This window comes from Heterocephalus glaber, unplaced genomic scaffold (genome assembly GCF_053883595.1).
Source record: "Heterocephalus glaber isolate CG9 unplaced genomic scaffold, H.glaber_assembly_v1.0 deba00001600, whole genome shotgun sequence".
In the NCBI taxonomy this organism is placed as follows: domain Eukaryota; kingdom Metazoa; phylum Chordata; class Mammalia; order Rodentia; family Bathyergidae; genus Heterocephalus; species Heterocephalus glaber.
The window spans coordinates 42,167,436-42,187,795 of NW_028258372.1; the positions used below are offsets into that span (position 1 = coordinate 42,167,436).

Here is a 20,360-nt window from a genome sequence, read left to right on the forward strand (position 1 = left end):
GAACGTGGTTCCCTCTGTGTTTGAGATGGGCCAGTGCCAGGCAGCACGGTTACTATGACAGTGACCCCAGGGCTCACCCATGAGGCCTCACGGCATGGAGGACTTGGAGTCTGAAGAGGCTGAGCAGCAGGGCTGCTTTGCTTCCACCGTGAACTAGTGCGTGTGACTATGTGTCAGTTATTCAGCCTGCCGGGTCCCCCCTTTCTTCTCCATAAGGCAGAGACAGTGAGTGCACTGGGTTTGTTGTAGGGACGAAGTGAAATGATGCCCATCAAGCTAATAGTACACATTAGCTGCGAAGAGTTTAAAAATGTGTTTTGGGGGTGGGAAGTTGCCTCGGCCTTGTTTTGAGCCTCTGCACATACGGGTGGGTGGGGTGTACAGCCTCCGATCTGATCTTCACTCCCATACCCCTCAGTTGGGCAGGTGAGGAAACCAGAAGCCCATGGCAGCTCAAGATGCCACCTCCAGTGGAACCAGGCTGGGACTAGAGTGCCAGCTCCTGAATATCAGTCACGTGTCACAGCTTTTCTGGAACATATAGAACCACGGTGTGCACCTTGCTCCACGTCAGGATTCCATTTGAGAAAGGGAGACCACTTACAATAATGTCTTTCATCATCTGGCACTTGGAGTCAGCGAAATGGCCCTGTTGGCATCGCAGCAGTACTCTGTGACCCTCAGCATGATGCCGGGGACAGGAGGCTCTGTGTGCGGTGCTTAGGCCCAGCTCCTCTTCCTGGGACCTTGGATAAGAAGAGCCCCTCGAGGGCCGGGGATTTAGCTCAGTGGTTCTGCCACCTGCCTCGAAAGCACAAGGTCCAGAGTTCAATCCCTGGTACAGAAAAAAAAAAAGAACAGCCCTTCGGCCTGCCCATGCCTCGTGGGTTGCTCTCAGATTCCTAAAAGGTTAATGCTCTGTCTCATCCATCCCAGTGCCTTCCCTGGGCCGGTCAACATCACTGCCATCGGTTCTAGGGGGGAGGTTTCCATCAGCATCATTAGGCATTCAGAGTCCAGGTCTCCTCCCTTTGCAGCCCTAAGGCTTCAGCCTGGAGTTTCCGCAGATACTGGCCAACTTCTCATGTTGTGCATGATCTTTGCAGATTTCTCTCATCCTTGGCCTCTGCTACCACAATGTCTCTTTTACTGACCTCCAAACCTGGGCTCATTGACAGGTGGGGAGTCGTAGGGGAAGGGACGTTAACTAGAAGCCAAGAGGTTTTGGAAGTAATGAACTGGGATGCAACAAATTACTCAGCTCAGTTTCTTCACCTGTAAAATGAGCAAAATACCTGCTCCCAAGGTGACCGAGTGGCCTACATGAAGTACTGGGTGTTAAAAGGGCTTTGAAAAGTCCAATTGAGATATCAGGTTTTCTGGTGTTTGGGATGGCAGCTCAGGAGGACACAGTGTCCTTGAGACCTGTCCTCACCAGGACTGGCATCTGGCTGCTCACAAGGACAGACTCACCCTGGCCCCTGGGGGCCTTTGGCTTGGTGTTCCAAGAGGCTGTTATTAGCTGTGTCTTAAGATTGCACATTTTGAATGTGTGGCACTGTGGTTGTATTGCAGAGCTCCCCATGTGATGTGGATGATGCTATAGTCACAGAGAACCTGGGGCTGCTTTTGTATTAAGTATTGGATTCCCACTGAACAAGGAGGCACTGTTTTTCTAGAGAACAGTCTGCTCTTTGCTGGCTGGCAAGGCAAGTGGGCCGTGCGGGGTGCCCAGTACATGCAGCACCCCTCTCTGCAGAGTGCATGGGCCTGGTGTTACTTGGGGGTGACACCAGCTCCTTGGTCCAAACCATTGTCGGGGAAATCCCCAACTGTAGGGGTTCGCCTCTAAAATGCCCCTCTGAAGAAAAGATTCTTCGGACAGAAGCAGAATTGACCTCTGTGTGTCATCTTGCCCCTCAGACTCCCCATAGCCCCAGCCCTGACCCCACTGTCTACCTGCACTTATTTCTCTCAGGAGGAGGCAGCTGCTGGTATCGACAGCTCTCCCGGGCAGAGGATGGCTGGCTGGGAGCACCAGCTCTCCGCTAGCTTGGCTTCGTGCCTGCCAGGCATCTGCCAGCTTCTGGGAAAGCGGCTGTGTGGGAGGCTGGAGGTAAATTGGTCTGCAGTTAGAAACCCTCCCGAGTACAGAGATTCAGCTAAGGTAGGGGAGGGAGAAGGTTCCTTATGAAAGTAACCCCAGCTTAAAGTGGGGTCGGCAGCTGAGTGTCTGGGCTGAGTGCAGCTCTCCCCAGCCTGTGCCCCCCCACCCAGGGCTGGATTGTTTCAGAACTGCAGGAAAAGCCACATAGACTTGGAGGAAGCCCTGAGTGCTTCCGTGGCCACACACCAGGCCCCTCCCCAGCCCCACAGGCCCTTGGGCTGCATGAGACCCTAGCGGTGCCAGGCTCCCTCTTCCTGGGACTCCAGGCCTCACTGTTTCAAGATGGTGAAGTGCCCATTGAAAATCTGTCGACGGATGGGACATGGCAGTGACTGAGAGAATGGAGGCCCGGGAATCACAGAACTGAGTCTGACCCAGCACACATGTGTGACTCAGCCTTGGTTTTCTCATCCATAGAATGGAAATAATAGTCTCAATCTAATGGTTACTGGGGAAATTAAATGACAGGCTGTGTGTAAACCATCAGCACACACAGCTGTTCCAGCAGTGCTAGGTATAACTGTTATTGTTGTACCAGCCTGGCCCGGGGGGTGCAGGGCTGTTGTCCTGATTGCTTTGAAGGATTCAGGCCTGGACAATGAAGGTGTTGCTTCAGTTAGTCCATCCAGTCCCTATGAAACAGAAGTGAGCCACCCTTGAGGACAGGAATGACAGGAGACCCTTTTGGCCAGACTGTCAGGAGGAACCACAGTTGGCCTGAGCGCTGGGGCTTCCGGGGAGGTGGGCTTGCCCAGCCCTGCATAAATTTGCGTGTGATTTGCATGTGCTTTGGAGACCCGCAATTTCTTCCGTGCGTTTTCAAGCTAAAATATTGCTGCTTCTCCAGGCAGGCCAGATCCTAATTTCTGCCTTCTCCAGTTACTTCTGTAACCACTGATTGAGCCGCGTCCCCTGCCAAGGATAGGAGCTAGGAGTGGGCTGGAAGGCGGGGTGGAGAGAGGCGGCTCGGAGGAGGGCCCCCTCCTGTCCTCGGCTGTCACCCTAAGGGGTGGGGATGGGTGCTCAGGAGGAAAGGGCAGAGGGAACTGTCCCTCTGCGCCTCGGTCGGTGGGCTCCTTCCCCGCGTCCCTAAGCTGCCTGCGGCACCACCCGGCCCTGGGGCGCTCTGACGGGGGCGGGGCGCAGGAGGCCCAGGCGGCTTTGAGGAACCTTGCAGAGGAAGTGGCTTAAGGGGTGCGCGCGCGGCAGGAAAGGCGCGGGCGGGGGAGGTGTGGGGACTCCGGGCGAGCGGACGAGGTGACACCGCAGATGCGAGCGAGGCCGGGGACGGCACAGTCACCCCGCGCTGCCTGGCGCGGCGACCGAGGAGCCGAGCTCGCGCGGTGTCCCCAGCCCGCGGGGCGCGGGCCCCGATGACGGTGGACAGCAGCATGAACAGTGGGTACTGCAGCCTGGACGAGGGGCTGGAAGACTGCTTCTTCACCGCCAGGACCACCTTCTTCAGGAGCGCGCAGACCAAACACCCCTCAAAGGTAAGGCCGCTGGGAATCAAGACCTCCCACGACAGGAAGCACCCTCGGTCTGGAAGGGAAGCTTGCTCCTGGCACGGGGACAGAAAATCATGTGTCACCAGAGGGCCGGGCAGCCGCCTGGGAACCCAGCCTCACCAAGGGCTGGGTCTGGAGCTCTCCAGACACCTCCGCTGTGCTAACCCACCCTTTGTTCAGGGCTTCCTGCCCCTGGACCCTTTCAAAATGGGATTTGGGGAGCTTCAGTTGGCGCATAGATGGCCTGCTTGCCCACCTGTGCCAGAGAGGCAGCTGCTGTTTCATTCCCCGCAAAATCTGAGCTTCCAAGTTTGATGGGAAGGGGATGGTGGCGGTCGCTCGGCAGCAGCAATATTCGTTGGTTGGGACTTCCGTGTTGTAAGGGGCCAGAAACCATTTTAAAACCTTGTCTGGCAGCTCTGCAGAAGTCCAGGGTGTTTTAGAAACAAACTGAAACTTCTCTCCCAGGCTGCGGTGGTAGCATTTTAACTCTCTGGTGGGCTTGGGTGACCCACAGGAACTGTGTGAGTTCCGTGAGGTGGGGGTAGGGGATGCCAGCCTCTGCCCTCCGCCACCCTCTCCAGGGCCGGGCTGCAGGAGCTGCACCGTCTGCCACCTGTGTTGGGCGTGGAGACAGGACTGTGCTCATTCGCTGTGTTATTTAAACGAGACAGCTTCAAGCCAGGACCTTACCATGGGCTGCTTATCGGTAGCAGTGAGCTGTTAAATTTCACAGGTGTGCAGCAGGCTCATCCTTAGTTCAGCAGTCCAACACCAATAGGAATGAACCAAAAACGCACCCGGGTCTGACTGGAAGCCTCATCTTGCCTGCGGGCCCTGTGTGTTATGGCTCTGAGGTTGGGTGAAGGCTCTGGACCTTTCAGTGATCCAAGGCCGCCCAAGAACCAAGGGAGATGTGATTTTGTGTTTGAAGAAACCAACTAAAACACCCCTGGGCAAGCTGTTGTTTTCTGGGGCGCCTGCTTCGTGAGGCCGGAGAGCAGGCCTTGGTCTGAAGGCTGGAGGCAGGGGCTCAGGCATTCCCTCCTCACGCTAGGTAGGCCTCACATGACAGGAAGTGACCCACCCCTCCTGAGGTTCTGGCCTCACCTCGTGACCCTCTCCCTCCAGAACACTGATTCTCAGTTTTAGCTCCGCACTGGAATCTTGGGGTGCTTCAGAAAATACTGGTACTTGGGTCCCAGGGAGTCGAACTTAATTAGCTTGAGGGACCGCCTCAGCCTTGGGATTTTGAAAAGCTCCCCAGGTAACTCTGATATGCAACTGAGGTTTTGAACTATTGCTCTAGAGAGCTGTACTGCTGCCCAGGAAGGAAACGGTTCCTGTTTTGCTCCTCTGCTTGCCTGTCATTGCCAGCGAGGCTGTACCCCCTTGGTCCCAGGGGGTGACAATGTTGCATAATTGAGCTAAGAAGGAGCACTGCCAAGCTGGATTTTCTTTTACTCAGCAATTGAAAAGGTAGTTGTCTCTGACATTTCTTGGGAGAAATAGCAGCACCCTCAGAAGAACATACCCTGCAAAGGGGTTGAGGTTGGCCCTTGCTCAAGATAGCTGCAACTCTTCATTTTGCCCCCAGATCCTCCTTTGCAGCTTTGCTCTAGAAAAATGCACCTTTGGTTTGGTGTCCACGAAACTTCTTTCTTAATTTGGGTCTTGAATCCATGACATGTCTTGAGTCCTCTGCATGAGTCCCTATTGCATTTTTCCAGAGTCTGTAAGCCCACTGAGGACAGAAATCCCTACTAAGAAGCTCGTTTTGTTGAATGCCAGACAGGACCATGAGGGATAAATGCTCCAGAGAAGGAAGGGGAGGTGGGCATGGCTCCTCTTTCCCCGCCTCTGCGCAGCTGCAGCATGGATATGAGAATGCGCCGGACATTCAGGACTGTGGTCAGGGACGGTGTCCCTCAGCACAGACTGGCCGCCAGCACTGAGCACTCAGCGGACAGGCAGGGCTGGGTGAAGAAGGCACAGGCTCTGAATAGGGGTGTGTGGCTCAGGAGCCGGGGAAGCGTCCTCCAATGTCTCAGTTTTTCATTCTTGGTGTTTTTTCACCTTTGGTGGCATTTTCCCAGCTCTCTTGCCTCCCTTCGAGTCACTCTGCAATGGATTTGAAGAGATCTGTTGTGCCCCAACCCCATCCTGAGCCCTAGCAGTGCTTCTTCCTACCCAAAGAGAGATCGTGTCTGAGCCTAAGAGAATATCTTCTCCCTGTCTCCAAGGGAAGGAGCTCATGTGTTCCCGTCACTGAGACGGAGGCCCTCCTTCGGGGAAAGGCCAAGGCGCTGCTATAAATAGCCCTGTCAGAACAACCTGTGTCTGTGGCTCAGGCTGTGCCTGACTGGGACCAAGCCTCGGAGAAGCCTCTCTGCTGTTCCCCTGCTGTCTCCTGAGGGTTGTCCCTAGCCCATCCTTGAAGAATCCCCAGGACTTCCTCCAGCTCCTTTTGGTGGGAGGTGGCAGGGCGGGGAAGGCCTTCCCACTTCATGGACAGGAGGTCCATGGGGGTTGGAGACAGCACAGGAGGAAGGGTACCAGGTCGTGGGCCCCAGAAGTTAGGGGCCTGCTTTTGGGTCATTCTGGGCAGTTTCAAGAGGCTGAGATGGTACTCTTGAGGTTCTTCCCTCCAGACTGAGCACAATTAAATGGTCCTTCCCTCTTTCCAGGGTCATGTGTGTCAAAACAGGGCTCCTGGTGGTTTGAGGGAGAAGTAGCCCAGGGGTCCGCGCACCCAGAGCCTGATGCTCTCAGTAGGGCACACACCCAGCCCATCTCAGATATTGGAAAGTCTGCAAGTTCCACAGGCTCCAGGACCCCAGGAATCCAGTGCCCTCCTGGACCACCGGGGTAGGTGTTACCCTGCGCCTTGCAGAGTTTTAGTTTCTCACTTGACAGCTGGGGAAACTGAGGCCAGAGAGGTAGAAGGACTGCACCAGGCCAAACATGTGCTTGGATGGAACCTGGACAAATACACCTCTTGGAGTCCTTATCAAGTGCTCTTCCTCCTAGTCTTCTGCTCAGTAGCACAGGCTTCAAGCTTTGTCCTCTCAGAGCTTTCTGCCAGATGGAAAGACCTAAACAACCACAGGCTGGGTGAGGTCCTGCCAGGTCTTCGCCACCCCTGCATCCCACATAGCACACCAGCCTGGGAACCTTGGCCGTATATTTAACACTAAGCAGCTAAAGGTTCCCCAGAGTCTGCTCCTTCTTCCACTGAGCTCACAACGGGACTACATTTCCCAGCCTCCCTTTTGCTCAGATATGGTCATGTGATTGTGATTGCGTTCTGGCCAATGGTATAGGGTGTGAAAAACATTACTTCCGGGCCTGGCCCACAGAAATCTCCCATGTGTTTTCCTGTAATCTTACAACTTTAATTCCTAAAAGTTATTCTTGGTTCCCAATCTAAAATGGACAGGTTTTACTAGATAAAAATCTATCTCTTGCTGGAGACTTTCCCACGTGTGTTTTTCTTTGTGGATATGGAAAACACAAGATTGGCTGTATTTATGTTAGATGTTATATTTCAGCACACCTGAACCACACTCCTGTCCCTCTATGCCCCCAGGCCTCCTCTGGTCTACACTGACAGCCCCGAATTCTCTCTCTTCAAAGAAGATGCTGAGAGGCAGGGGCTCTTGCAGTTTGGAGCAACCGCTCCCAGCTCTGTTCCTCATTTCCTCCATTGCTTCTTGCCTGGACGGCTGGTGACTCCATAGACAGGGGCTGTGATACTCCAGGGACAGCAGCCAACTGTGACCACCCTGGGACCAGCTGGGAAAGCCCCTGTCTCTCTGCCACCAGGCCTGAGGCCCAGCACCTGCCCCAGCCACCTTGGAGTGAGAGAAAAGAATACTAAAATTAAACTGGCCCTGAACTTGAGTGATAAAAATAAGACAGGAATCTTCTGATCCACTGGACCGTTTAATTGTTTTTATGCCTGATAGCAGAGGCTCACATAGCCCAAGATGAACACACAGCCATGCGAGAGTCTTCCACTGGGGGTGTGGTCCCCCCGCCATGGAGTCACTGTCTTGTTGCCTCCTCTGGTCCTTTCTAGCACCTTACTTCCCTGCAACGTTCATCCTCCCTGTACAATCAGAAGTCCCACCCCCTTGGGTCTAATGCAGCCCCCAGTACGTGGTCACACACCCAGGAACTGAGTAGATGCTGGCTGGATTTAGTCAGTGCAGCTCTCTGGTACCCTATATAAAGGGTGATCCACAGATAAGGTGATCAGTTTTTATAGTTTTAAAAATTGACTACAGTAAAAGACACATTGCTATTAATCCCTATCAAAATACTCCCCCTCACTTCAGACACGCTTATCCATCTTCTTGCCACTTCTGAGGCAGTTCTGGAAGCCCTTTTTGGTGTCTTTATCTCTTTGTTGCACTGTTAAGCTGCCTTGGTGTCCTGAATCCATTCAAAACGTTTGCCTTTCATGGCGGCTTGACTTTGGGCAAGTGCCAGAAGCCACATAGTGCCAAATTCGATGAATAAAGTAGATGAGGACACACTGTAATATTTTTATGAGCCTGGTTTTCCTTTGGATGGCACTCGGCAGCAGCGCTCTACATTTGGTCATTATCTTGTAAAGACACTCAGGAAAGAGGACTTCAGAGCTGCTTCAGAAAGTGGCAAGAACGATGGGATAAGTGTAAGGGGAGGATTTTTAGGGAGATTAATAGCAATGTGGCTTTTACTGTATACATCTTTAAAAATTTAGACATTCACTGTATATTTCAGTCACATCTCATATACTAAAGTCTATGAACCACTCGTTCAGGAAATATTTGCTAATGAGCTAATTACTTCAGTTGGAATGTGTGACAAACACTTATCATGGATTCCTGAGAGGGTGGAGTTTCCTAGGCTAGACATGGAAGCCCCGAGTGGTAAAAGGGTTTCTCCCCAGCCGCACCAGGCTTAGACCAGAGGGCGCAGGTCCCTGGGTCCTGGCGAGAGCTTTGTCCTTGGTTCTCACTGCAACGTGCTGAGCTCTTCCATCAAGATTGTTCAGGGGACAGCCCTTGAAGACCTTGACTGGCCTCCAGGGTGAGGAAGACAGAACTGCAAGTCAGGTCCCGGCTTCTCATCCCAGGGCCATTAACTGAGTGGCTGTGGCTGAGTTGCTTTGACTCTGACTCTTGGTCCTGTTCAGCGAGAACACCTGTGACGTGAATCCACCCTCATCCCCTCCACGGAGAGTCCCTCACCCTAAGGGATCAGACCCTCCCACCAGCATCTCAGGCCTGGGGAGGATCTTAGATTTGGACTCCCAGATTCTCTAAACTGCCAGGGTGGGGTCAGAAGGACCTGGATGGCTGGCATCGTCCTCCAGGACCTCCTGGACTTCCCAAGACGCCCTTGTTGGCGCTTGCTGCTTGGTCCGGCATACCCCGCGACAGTTTCCCCCTGTGACGTAGCTTTCCCCACACCCTGCTGCACAGGCTTCAAGCGTTTTTCTGGCCTCAGCTGGCTTGTCCCAACGAAGCGATTCCAGTTAGGGTTAGGGACACACGGTGTCTGCCGGCCCACGCCGTTTAGTGGGGAAGATTGTACACCTACACCGGTATGAAACCCTGAATCCCAGCTCTTTCACCTTGTCGGCTTGGGCCTGGATCCAGCTCCCCAGCCTAGGAGCCCAATCCCTTCTCTCTCCTGCTCTCCACTTACCTGGTAACCCACACCTGCATATCTGGTTTCGGGGGCTTTCTGTGTGGAGAACCTAGAGCTGTCTTCATTCTGGGCCTTGATTTCCTCTTCTGCATGGCTTAATCTATCCCTAAAAGAGCCTGTCCCAGGCGCTGGAGATAAGAGGACCAGGGAAATCCAGGCATGGTGGCATGTGCCTGTAAATCCCAGCTACTTCGGAGGCTGAGGCAGGAAGATCAGAGTTGAGGCCAGCCTAGAAAACACAGCAAGATCCTGTTTCAAAACAACAACAAAACCCACCAGATACATTTGCCAAGAATCAGAGGCATTTACTTTTAGGGCCAGGAGGACAGAAAAAGCTATGAGTGACAGAGAATTCTAAGTCACTGAGTCTGTAGCTTCTCCCCGCAGTGCTGTGCTTTTGCTGTTCCAGCCCGCATTGTCTCAGACAAAATTGTCTGTAGCAGTGATGGCGAACCTTCCAGAGAAGAATGTCCCACTGCACCCCGAACCCACTTACTTATCACAGAGTGCAAACACTGCAGTTAAACCCTAATGTCTGGTGCTCGGCCACTGGGGTGAACTTGGCTCATGTGCCGACAGGGAGGGCTCTGCGTGCCCGCTGCAGCACGTGTGCCGTAGCTTTGCCGCCACTGGGCTGTAGCTTGTGGGAAATTGCTGGCTCAGACACCTGGTTATTGTGTCCTGAAGCTTTGCTCCTAACTGTCTCTCTGTCTCCTCCCTTCTCATAGTCTTCCATCTGCAAGCTTCCTCCACTCTGTCACCGTGGGCTCTACCCCCACAATGCTGTGGGTGCCAGGCCCTCCTTTCTGTGCCGTGTGCTGGGTGCTCGTCCCCTCTGCCCATGCCCAGTGCGTCACCCAGCTGGTTCCTCTCGTGTTTCTTCCCTTCCTGGGTGTCCTGCACCCAGCTGCTGGGCACAGCCTCTGGTACCCCAGCCTGCAGGAGCTCCCTGTGCTTCCAGAGTGAGGCCCCGACTTGGCAGGGCAGCACCCCAGACCCTGCAGTAGCTGGCCTTACCCAGACCACGTGTTTACCCTCTGCACTGGGCTTCTGAGGTGGGCATAGAGGGATGTGTAAGACTCGGTCTCCACTCGGAAGGCCCTGCGTGCTCCAGCCGTGTGGCGTAGCCTGAGTTGCTGCCTTTGCCCACCCATGGAGTATCTGGATGTGTCCCTGGGCACAGGGACATCCAGGTGGGAGACAGTCTTGGCACCTGCCTTTCAGCCAGGTGGCTTTTATCGGAAAGTGGCGGAGCTCCAGAGACAGGCAGGGTGGAGGCGGCGACTCCTAGAATTGGCGGGTTTGGCCGGGAATGGGCCATGAGTGGACTGAGGCAGACTGTGAGGGCAGGGATTCCTGGAGCCGGAGGGACTCAGGGTCAGCGCAGCCATTCCGCTTTCCAAGGCAGCCTCACAGAGCCCGTCGCAGGCCAGGGAGGGAGGTATGTTCAACACCCCATCTGCCCCCGGCCCATTTATCAATCCTGGCGTGACACAGATCGATACAGGCTGATTGGATCCCTGGGACGTGTGTGGCCGCCGTCCTGCGCAGCGGAAGGCAGTGGGCAGCTTATGCCTGCCAGGCTGCAGCAGCAGGGGTTTCTTTACTCTCACGACAGAGGGTTGGCCCAGCGAGGTGGGTAATATGCCAGGGGCAGGGCCTCACCCACGCTCGTCTGGCTCCAAAGCTCGCGCTCTGCCCACCTCACGGCTCTTGGGTGAGATTCATGTTCTGAGAGGCTCCAAATAAGTCCCAGTCGCCCGTCTCGAACTCCAGTGACCTGATGTAGGAAACTGCTGCTCTGATTCAGCCCAGGGCCTTGCACCCTTGGCCGGCGCTCCACCACCGAGCTGTACCCTGGGGCCTGCACCCTGTGACGTAAGTCATTGCCTCCATCGCTGCTCTGCCCTCATCTCCGGGCTGTCCCCCAGTGTGAGGCGCTCTTGAGCCTCTCGCCCTGCTGGCTGTTGGCTGGTGGCCAGAGGCGGGCTCTGCGGTGCTGTCCTGGCCTGGGGAGCCCGAAGCAGGTCTCCTCCTTGCACAGCTGAGCCGAGTCACGGCTGCACACAGAACACAGTGGAGAGGCAGTGAGCGCGTGTCCCGTCGACACTCACGTGGCTGGGAGGATGTGGGTCCCTGTGGAGAACAGGGGAGCTAGTGGGAGGGGATGTCGTGAGGATGCTTCCAGTTGTATCTCAAATGTTCCTTCCTCTGTGCCCCAAGGCACCCGACCTCTCCCCCTCATCCCTCCTCGTGGTAGTGGCGGGCTGTCATTTCTGGACCACAGCTGTGTCTTATTTTGTGCTGTGCCCCTTGGCACATGATGTTCATTCAGGGCCCATTTGCCAAGGGAGGAGCTGGTTTGGGGCTTCTTTCTCAGTAGCCGAGAGCCCAGAGAGGCAGCAGTGGCTCCCCGGAGGACAAGGGAGCGAGAGCTTGCCGGGCAGCACTTGGGAAAGTTGATCTCAGGGCTGTCTTCAAGGGACGCTTGCTGAGATTCGGAATGTGGGATAAATGGATTTTCCAGTAACCCTGAAACAAAAATCCCACTGAGCAAGCAGAAAATTTGAGGACAACTTTCCCGACCAAGAAGCAGCCCTCTCACCCCATTCCACTCCTCAGCTGTCTGCCCTGGAGGATGAGAGTAGGCAGGGCTGGGGCGCCAGGCAGGAGACAAGTGGGCCTTGCTGGAATGGAGCCCCTGTGGGGAGGTGGGAGACAGATTTCTCCTGTCTGAGTTCCAACCATGGGGAATGGTGGGTGGGGAGGAAGGATGATAAACTTCATTTGTTTCTTGTCCCCAGTCTAATTTGCAGGAGTGAAAGATCCCGGCTCAGTGACCCCAGTCCTTTGGGCTCCCTCAGTCAGGTACAGTGGGCAGGGCTGGGTGCCCTGGGGTCCCAGGACCTCCTACGAGTGTCCCTGGAGCCTGGAGCCTCATGCAGGAAGCAGGCTCTCAGCCCTAGGTCTTCTTCCCTCCAAGATGGGAAACTTTGCCCTGCTGTGGAGAGTGAGCGCTGACGAGTGCCCGGCCCGGACCCGGAGAGCCCATGGAAGTCTGGGCTGGGTGACAAAGGCTGTTTTGAGAAGCGCAGGTGGGGTCAGATTTGACACAGACAGTGCGGTACTGAGGCAGAGGGAGCTTCCGGGCTGAAGGGACCCGGAGGACCACACTCGTCCAACAGGCCGGCGCAGGTGGCTGGTGTCCTGGCTGCCAGCACAGCCCCAAGCCACCTCTCCTCACAAGGTGGGTGTGCCGGGCGCCGGCTGCCCTCAGAGCCCTCTCCTGCCAGGCTCCGCTGCCCACCTCTGAAATATGGATCCTCTATGGAGCCAAGGGTCCCGTCCTGCAGAGCGGCTGCCACTGTGAGGGGGGTGCCCCGTCCTAGGAAGAGGCTGGGCCTGGGGGCCGGGGGATGGGGACCGACTGCTAGGAGCAGGATCACCTCCTTACTTGCCCGGAATGGAGAAAGTAAGGGATGCTCCCAACTTTATGGGACCGGACAGCGCCAGCCGCCTCCATGGCCTTGGGCTTCCCCTGCCCTTGGGATCCTCTTCTATTTTTATTATTTATTTATCTATTTTGCAGAGCTGGGGATGGAGCCCAGGACCTCGCATAGGCGAGACAAGCACTCTACCACTGTGCTACAGCCAGAGCCTCCGCTCTTTTCTTTTAATCGTGAAATACACATGATGTGAAATGTACCGATTTAGGGTTATTGAGCACGCGGTCCTGAGGCGCTAGGTGTGACTTTCACAGCTGTGCAGCTGCCTCCGCTCTTCATCCCCAGAGCTTTGATTCGGTGCTAAGGATTTATCGCTGGGCCCCCAGGCCTTCTTCATCTTCCCAGATGGAAATGCCCTGCTCAAGAGTGACCCCCGCCCATCCCTCCTGCAGTCCTGAGAACCATGTTCTACTTTCTGTCTCTATCAATTTGACGCGGCTTTAGGAGCCTGAATACTTGGAATCAGAACTGCTTGTCCTTTTGTTTTGGCCTTATTTTACTTGGCAGGGTTGGGGGTATAGCTCAGTGGTAGAGCACTGGTATAGTATGTGCAAGGCTCTGTGTTTAACACTTAGAATAGCAGGGAAAAAAAGAGGTTTCACACAACATAGTGTTACCTAGGTTCATGAATATTTTAACATATGTCAAAATTTCCTTTTCAAGGCTATGTAGTATTCCTTTGTATGTATATATTGCATTTGATTTATGCATTCATCCACCAGCGGTTGCTCCCACCCGTTAGCTATGTGAATAATGCTGCTGTAAATGGGGGTGAGCAAATGTCTGTTCGAGTCCTTGCTTTTGTTTCTCTTGGGTATCTGCTCAGAAGTGGAATTGCTGAGGCGCGTGGTTAATTCTGTGTTGGACTTCTTGAGGACTCACCATGCTGATTTCCGCAGTGGCTGTACCATTTTACATATCATCCGAACGGTGTAGAGTGGTATCATTGTGGTCCTAATTTGCATTTCCCTAGTGGCGGCTTACAGATGTTCATATCTGTTCATGTGAATATTGACTATTTATGTGTCTTCTATGAAGAAATGTCTGTTCAAGTCCTCTGTCCATTTGTAATCAGATCGTTCGTCTTTGTTGTTGTTGAATTGCCAGAGTCCTCTATGTATCCTGGACATCAGTCCTTTATCAGATTTATTATCTGCAGTGGAATCTTAGGTATTTATTTAGTATGAGACAGGGTCTCACAATGCAGCTCGGACTGGCCTTGGACTTGGGGATAGTCCTGCCTCAGCTTCTCGGAATGGGGGGATTATAGGCTGTGTCACCCTGGCTAGTTCTCTGTGACGACTGGGGTGACAGTGGCCTCGCAGATACTTACCAAGTGGCCACCGTGTTTCTGTCGTCCCAGCACTTTCAGATGTGCAGTCTCATTTACACTGCACAACACATGCATAGTTCCACGGAGACACCGGTCCCCAGGACACTGACTCTTGGAAGTCCGAGCACAGGGCCTGGGCAGTTTGGTCCAGCAGTGAGGAGCTGGGACCCTGGACAGCAGTGCCTCCCGCGCGGAGTCACTTACTGCATTCTGTGATCCCTCAGCGGCACTGGGCTCTTGGTGGCTTTTAGCCTTAGGATGAGGCACTGCAGGGATGGAGCTGGGTCCTTACAGCCTCCAGGTGCGGGGCTGTCCAGGCCTCCTGCTTGGGGCTACCGCGCCCTGCTCTGACCCGCTGCTGGTGAGCTGTGCCCACCCACTGGCTGGGAGGGTCTCCCTGCAGGGCGGGGGCGCTGTGCTGCGCTCCAGGGCTCCGAGTCCACCAGGGTGACTTTCACATGGAGCTGGTCTGGGCTCCTAAAAGCTGCTGGGGCTTTTTGTCCCAGATTGTTCTGGTGTGTCACAGTCCTCGGCCTGTCCTCCCTCCTCAGACGACCTTGAGCTCCCAAGGATAGGGGCCGCATCCGTATATTTTACCTCCCGAGGCACCTTCCACAACGCTTAACCCATAGGCAATTCAGTCACGCTGACTGATTGTCTGCCCTACTTGCTCATCTTGGGGGACTCCAGTCTCTCTCTACCCCAGTCTCTCAAATCCCTCCCCCTTTACCTCACCCTGCTCCTCCCTCAACCTTCCCAGAGCTGCTCAGACCCTCCCTGGCTCAGCTCACAGGCACAGCTCCATGCTGAAACTCGTTCCTTGCTCTGGAGCTGCAAATAACCTGTTGGACAGCACAGCTCAGGAGTTCCCAGCCCTTTTATTTTTGGAACATTGGGCAGGTCCAAAGAGAGACCTTGGGAACAAAACTTCACTGCTGTGGGTTGCACTGGGGAATCAGTTCCAGAACACAGACCCTTAGGGACCTGGGCTGGGCCGTGGTGAGGGGGACTTCCTCTTTCCTACGTGGCTGAGACCATCACAAAGGGACCCAGTGACCCTGGGCTGTGCCTTGGACCTTGAGCAGGGCATCTCAGGCCCAGCCTAGGACAGATGGAGTGTGCTTTTGCTTTCTGAGGTTCTTACTAAGGACAGCCCCAGCAGAGAGCCCAGGCGTGGAGTTAGAAGCCCTCTGTCCCTGGTGTGTCTCCTGCAGGACATGCTGAGGCTCTCTCCCCGACCTAGGCTCGGAGAAGTTCTCCACCAAGGGGTGAGAGAATCACTGCTGACAGGTTTGCTAGGAGGAAATGTGGCAAAGACTCATGGTGAATGGCTTCCAGGGTGCTTTTGTTTTGTTTTCTTGAGTTGAGTGAGGTAAAAAGCTATCCATGGACTTGAGGTAAGATGGTGTCTTGCTGACAGGAAGTGGCCACAGTGAGAAGAGCCCTGTCATTGTGGAGGGCAGCAGAGGTCTCTGTGCTTCTGTGGACAGGATTACAGCTGTACTTCAGCCGTACCCAGCTTGTCCCTGAGGGCCCCAGCCCCACACCCAGTTTCCTGAAAGAGAAGAGGAAGCAGGGACAAAAACCCACCCTATCTGCATGTCCAATCTTAGCCTCCAATGGGGCCTAGAGCTTCCTTGGTACTGCCTCCTGCTGAGGAAACTGAGGCCCTGGGAGAAGTGACTCGCCATAGGTCACAGGCCCCGTGGGGGTCTTACATTCATTTTCGTCTACAGACTACAAAGGGGAGGCCACAGGGCTGGCTCCTGGCCACAGCCCGAGCCCTTCGAAGCCCGCTTGGTCTGGACATTGGCCCTTGAGGTTCAGGACAGGGTGAGGAGCTCCAGGACCAGGCTGCCTGGTGTCCGAGGTCAGTGGGCTCTGAGCTGGAAATCACTCGGGCAGCTCTGTCCCCATTGCCACCCGACCAATAGTGTTATCTGGGACCTCCTTGCAAGTCAGCCAGTGTTTAGCTGAGCCCCCGGGGTGCCAAAGAAGGCTGAGCACCAGACAGGAAGTCTGTCTCCCTCCAGGGAGCATCTGACTGGGGAAATGGGATTATTGATGAAACGGTCCTTAAACAGGAGAAAGCAGCATATGATTAGACGCCACAGGTTGCTCTGAAGGCACCTCTGTAGCTCCTTGCAGTGTGGGTTTTACACCCGCAGGCAGCTGCAGAGATCTGTGACGTGTGGTGCTTTGCATCTCTGCGGCAAGAGGAACCTGAGGCTCTGGGACCTCAGGCTGGTGTTTTCGAGTGAGTCCCTGAGCCGGGGCGTGAGCCTAGCTGCCTGCCTTCTCCACACCTCGCCAGTCCTGCGCCCCCTCACAGCAGCTGGAGAGCAAGCCTCTGTCTGCCTGTGGGAAGCATCCACTGAGGGGTAAAGTCGGAGGCCCCTTAACTGGTGGCATGAGGACATATACATGAAACTCAGGGAGTGTGATTCGGGAGAAAGGACTGTAAATGCCTTTCTTCATTGGGGATTCAAATGTCACGGGATCTGATTTATTAGGAGAGCAGAGAAGGAGGTTGCTGTAGGCTGGAGGAGTTGCACTGGAGAAGGTGGAACCAGGGGCTTGGGGAGAATGGATCCTAGGCAGGAGAAATCCCAAGGACATCAGGGTGGGGCAGAATTCTGCGCTCAGCCAGACTCCATAAGCCAGGTTTCCCTGGAGGATGGATACACTCATGGGGCTGCTCTGTGCTCAACGGCAATGATGATGACAGACCGTGTGGCCTGCAGAAACCACAGCTTTTCCTGTCTGGCCCCTTGCAGAGAAAGTGTGCCTGCTGCTGGTGTAGGCTGCAGGGAGGAACCAGCTCTGAGCCTGTGTGGGCCAATCTGGCATAGGTACTCAAGGAAAGGAGAAATCTGTTTGCCTCGGGGGGCTAATAGTAACAATGCATGCTTTTGGGCGGGCTTGATAATTTCCAAAACACTTTCATACCCATTCTCTCCTTTGACTTTACCTTCATGTCAGTCCTATGAGGCAACAAGGGATTTTGTCCCAAATGGGAAACTGAAGCTTAGAGGTTCTTGGACTCAAGCCAAACACGCATGTGTGCCCTCCCAAGACCTGCTCAGTGCTGAGCTGCACCTGGACTCTGGGATGCCTGGCAGACGAGGCAGGCGTGCCAGCCTCTCTTACAGACTAAATCGAGCTCCAAGGCTCGCACAACTCCAAGAGCGACCAGGACCAAGTGTTCACAATCTGCTTTGGGCTTGGGGCTGCTAAAGAATAGGGGAGAAGGGTGTGCATCATTGCAAGCTTCAGTCTCGTTGGGAAGGAAAATCAACACAGCTGGTCCCCCAGGAGGATAATATCAGTGGATGCATATTGAGGTACCAGATCCGCTTCAGACGTGGTAGCCTTAACCTGACGACGGCCTGATTTTCTCAACCCTAAATGGACAGCGGTGGTAGTGACCTTCCTTGTGCTTGCTGTGAGGGAGAATGGCACAGGACACTGTGATGAGTCACCACTGTCATCACTGTCGCTGTCGTCATTCAGGGCCAGAGTGGTCAGGGTGAGCTCTCCTCAGACAGGCAGGGAAAGAGTGACAGGATGGACAGATGGACAGGTAGGCGCAATAGGAGGACAGCAGTGGGCCGGAAGGAGGAGAATGAAATGTACAGCAGAGCTGAGGTTGGAGTGACTGAGGCCAGGAAGGAGCGTGTGGTGTCCAAAGCACCATGGGCAGCCCCCAAGCCCTGTGCACCCTGCCCTGGGGTGCTCTGCGGGCAGGAGCTCTCCCGGCCTGCCCTGTGCCCACCTGGCGAGTCCAGAACCCTCGGACTCGCTCTCCTTCCACCCTGTATGTGTGTGTGTGTGCGTGCACGCGTGTGTGATCTCTTGCACCTCTTCACTTGGCTGTACCCCAGTAACCTCGAGAACTACGAGAAGTCACAGTCCTTTCCCGGGCCAGGACGAGTGACAAACCGATTCTTTCACCAGACCCGGGTGCACCAGGAACAGCGTAGCCATCTGCCGCCTATGCTGGGGGCTGAATCAGAGCAGGTGAATTCCGAGCCAGGTGCGCTGGGATCTGTGAACCCTGGAGAGTCCCCAGGGCCAGCACCGAGGTCTCTCAGGTCGTAACAGTTCCCTGTCCTGTCTCGATCTTGGGCCATCCCAAGCGAGGAAACGCTCCGTGTGTAGTTTCTAGCTTGGTACACGCAGGAGGCTTCTGAGGCCCTGTGCCCAGGCTGCATCCCAGACCAATTAAATCAGGCTCTCTGGGGACGAAAGCCCAGGCAGCCATGCCTGGAAAGGTCCCAGGTGACTCCACTGTGCAGCAAGTCTGGGAAACACTGGTCCGGACGCTGTGCCATCTCTTAGGCAGGAGAGGCCCGGTGAGGCCGGGGGCTGGCTGGCGGGCTCCTTGGCTGCCCACCTGGGGTGGTGATTCATTGGCTCCGAGGATCACATCTTGTCTGGCTGCCACGGTGTGGGCAGCAGCCAGCCCGGGCGGGCGATGATGTTCCCCGGGTGTGAGGTTCGCATCACTGGCCACACACGGGCGCCTGGCCTCTGAGCCAGTGGAGCTGGCCCTCCCAACCCCAGGGCCCGACCCGGAGCAGGAGGTGGGCACGCAGGCCCCTGCCTCTGGCCTGGATGGGGCCACTTGTGTCACTTCCCAGGTTTGTGGTGGGGAGGGGGCCGGATGGGTTTATCTGATGAAGAAAAGAGGACAAGAAGGAGAAACCTCAGGCCAAGGCAGCTGACGCTTGCTCTGTTCCAAACCAGGCCTGGGAGACTGGCCTTTGAAAGCCCAGACACAGCTGCCTTTTCTTACAGGGAACTGAGAGATCTTCCAGGGGCTTCTAGGGTCTTCTTTCACTTAATTTTTTTTCTTTTTTCAGACTGGGTAAAGAAACCAGGGCCTCCACACTGATCCACAACCCCAGACCTTTTTAAATCTTGAGACAGGGTCGCACTATGTCCCTAAGTTGCCAAGGACATCCTCCTGCCTCAGTCTCCTGAGTGCCAGGATTACAGGCACCATGCCTGGCTTGCTGAATGCTGTTTTTGGTGATAAGTATGAGAAAGCTTTTAACTCCTGTGGGGCAACAGCCACTGTGCCTCAGGGACAGGCCGAATGGAGTAACCACAGTGACCAGCCAGCTGGCCTCTCGGACTGGAGGCCCCCAGAGGGAAGGCAGGGTAGGGCCACAGTCAGGCACAACTGGTCCCACACAGATGTGCCCAGCCAGTGGGGACTGAGGCTGGTGTGGAGCTCCAGGAGCCAAGACAAGCTGGAGACTCCACTTGGGGGTCCCTGCATGAATGGATCAGTGGCGAAGGGAGCCAGCCTGTGAGGCTCGGCTGCTTCTTGCTCACCTGGGGCCAGCAGGAGCCATCCCTGTGGCTGCTTCCCTTGGCTGGGCCTCAGCAGGACTGAGGTCCGGTTCCAGAGGCCTGAGTGGGCCCTGCATCCCGGCAGGTGCCTCCCACTCCCCTGAACTCCCGCCAGAGTTGCCAGCGTGCCCCGGGTCCTGTGCTGCTGCAGCCTGACCCACTGGCCACAGCTCGGATGCGTGCGACGGTCAGTCAGCCACAGCCTTGGCTTTGCAGTGACTGTCACGGGAGCTGTGCACAGATAGGGTGCACACGGCGCACAGAAGAGCCGGGTGGCTCCCAGTCCACGGGGTCCAGTCCCTGCCCAGCCCCTCACTGGCAGTGGGACACAGGCAGTATTTCCCATTGAGTTTCGTGGCACATTTTAGGTGTACAGGGGAGTTACATTCATCACTGGTATCTTGTACCTTGGTTTTTATTTTTCCCCTTCCCCTCTACCCTTCCCTATTTGCAAAGACTTTGTTTCCATTTTTTCCTTTTCTCATATTTTCTCTTTTCCCTTCTTTCCTTTCCCCTACCCCTCCCACTTCCCCTACTCCTTTAGACCTTTTCTTCCTATTTCACAATATCAATTATACATTTTGATCCTTATTTACACTTCAGTTTCTCACACTAGAGAAACTATTTGGTATTTACTCATGTGTGTCCTATTTATTTCACTTAAGAGGATGGCCTCAATGTGCATCCATTTAGTGATAAATGTCTCTAGTTTCTCATTCTTTATGGCTGAGTAGTACTCCATTTTATTGAAAAACCACATCTTCTTTATCCAGTTTCCAGTT

At 54.9% G+C, this 20,360-nt stretch overlaps 1 protein-coding gene across 2 annotated transcripts in view; it reads left to right on the forward strand.

The window, feature by feature from the left end:
- Positions 1–20,360, forward strand: part of Rassf5 (Ras association domain family member 5) — a 68,620-nt gene that overhangs the window by 40,742 nt on the left and 7,518 nt on the right. The window contains exon 1 of one of the 2 annotated variants that reach the window (XM_004862066.4): positions 3,389–3,660. The exons of the other annotated variant lie outside the window; for it this stretch is intronic. Within the exon in view, the coding sequence (XP_004862123.1) occupies positions 3,541–3,660 (120 nt within the window). The 5' untranslated portion in view covers positions 3,389–3,540. Of the gene's footprint in view, positions 1–3,388; positions 3,661–20,360 lie in introns of those variants that run through there. 2 annotated transcript variants of the gene reach the window in all.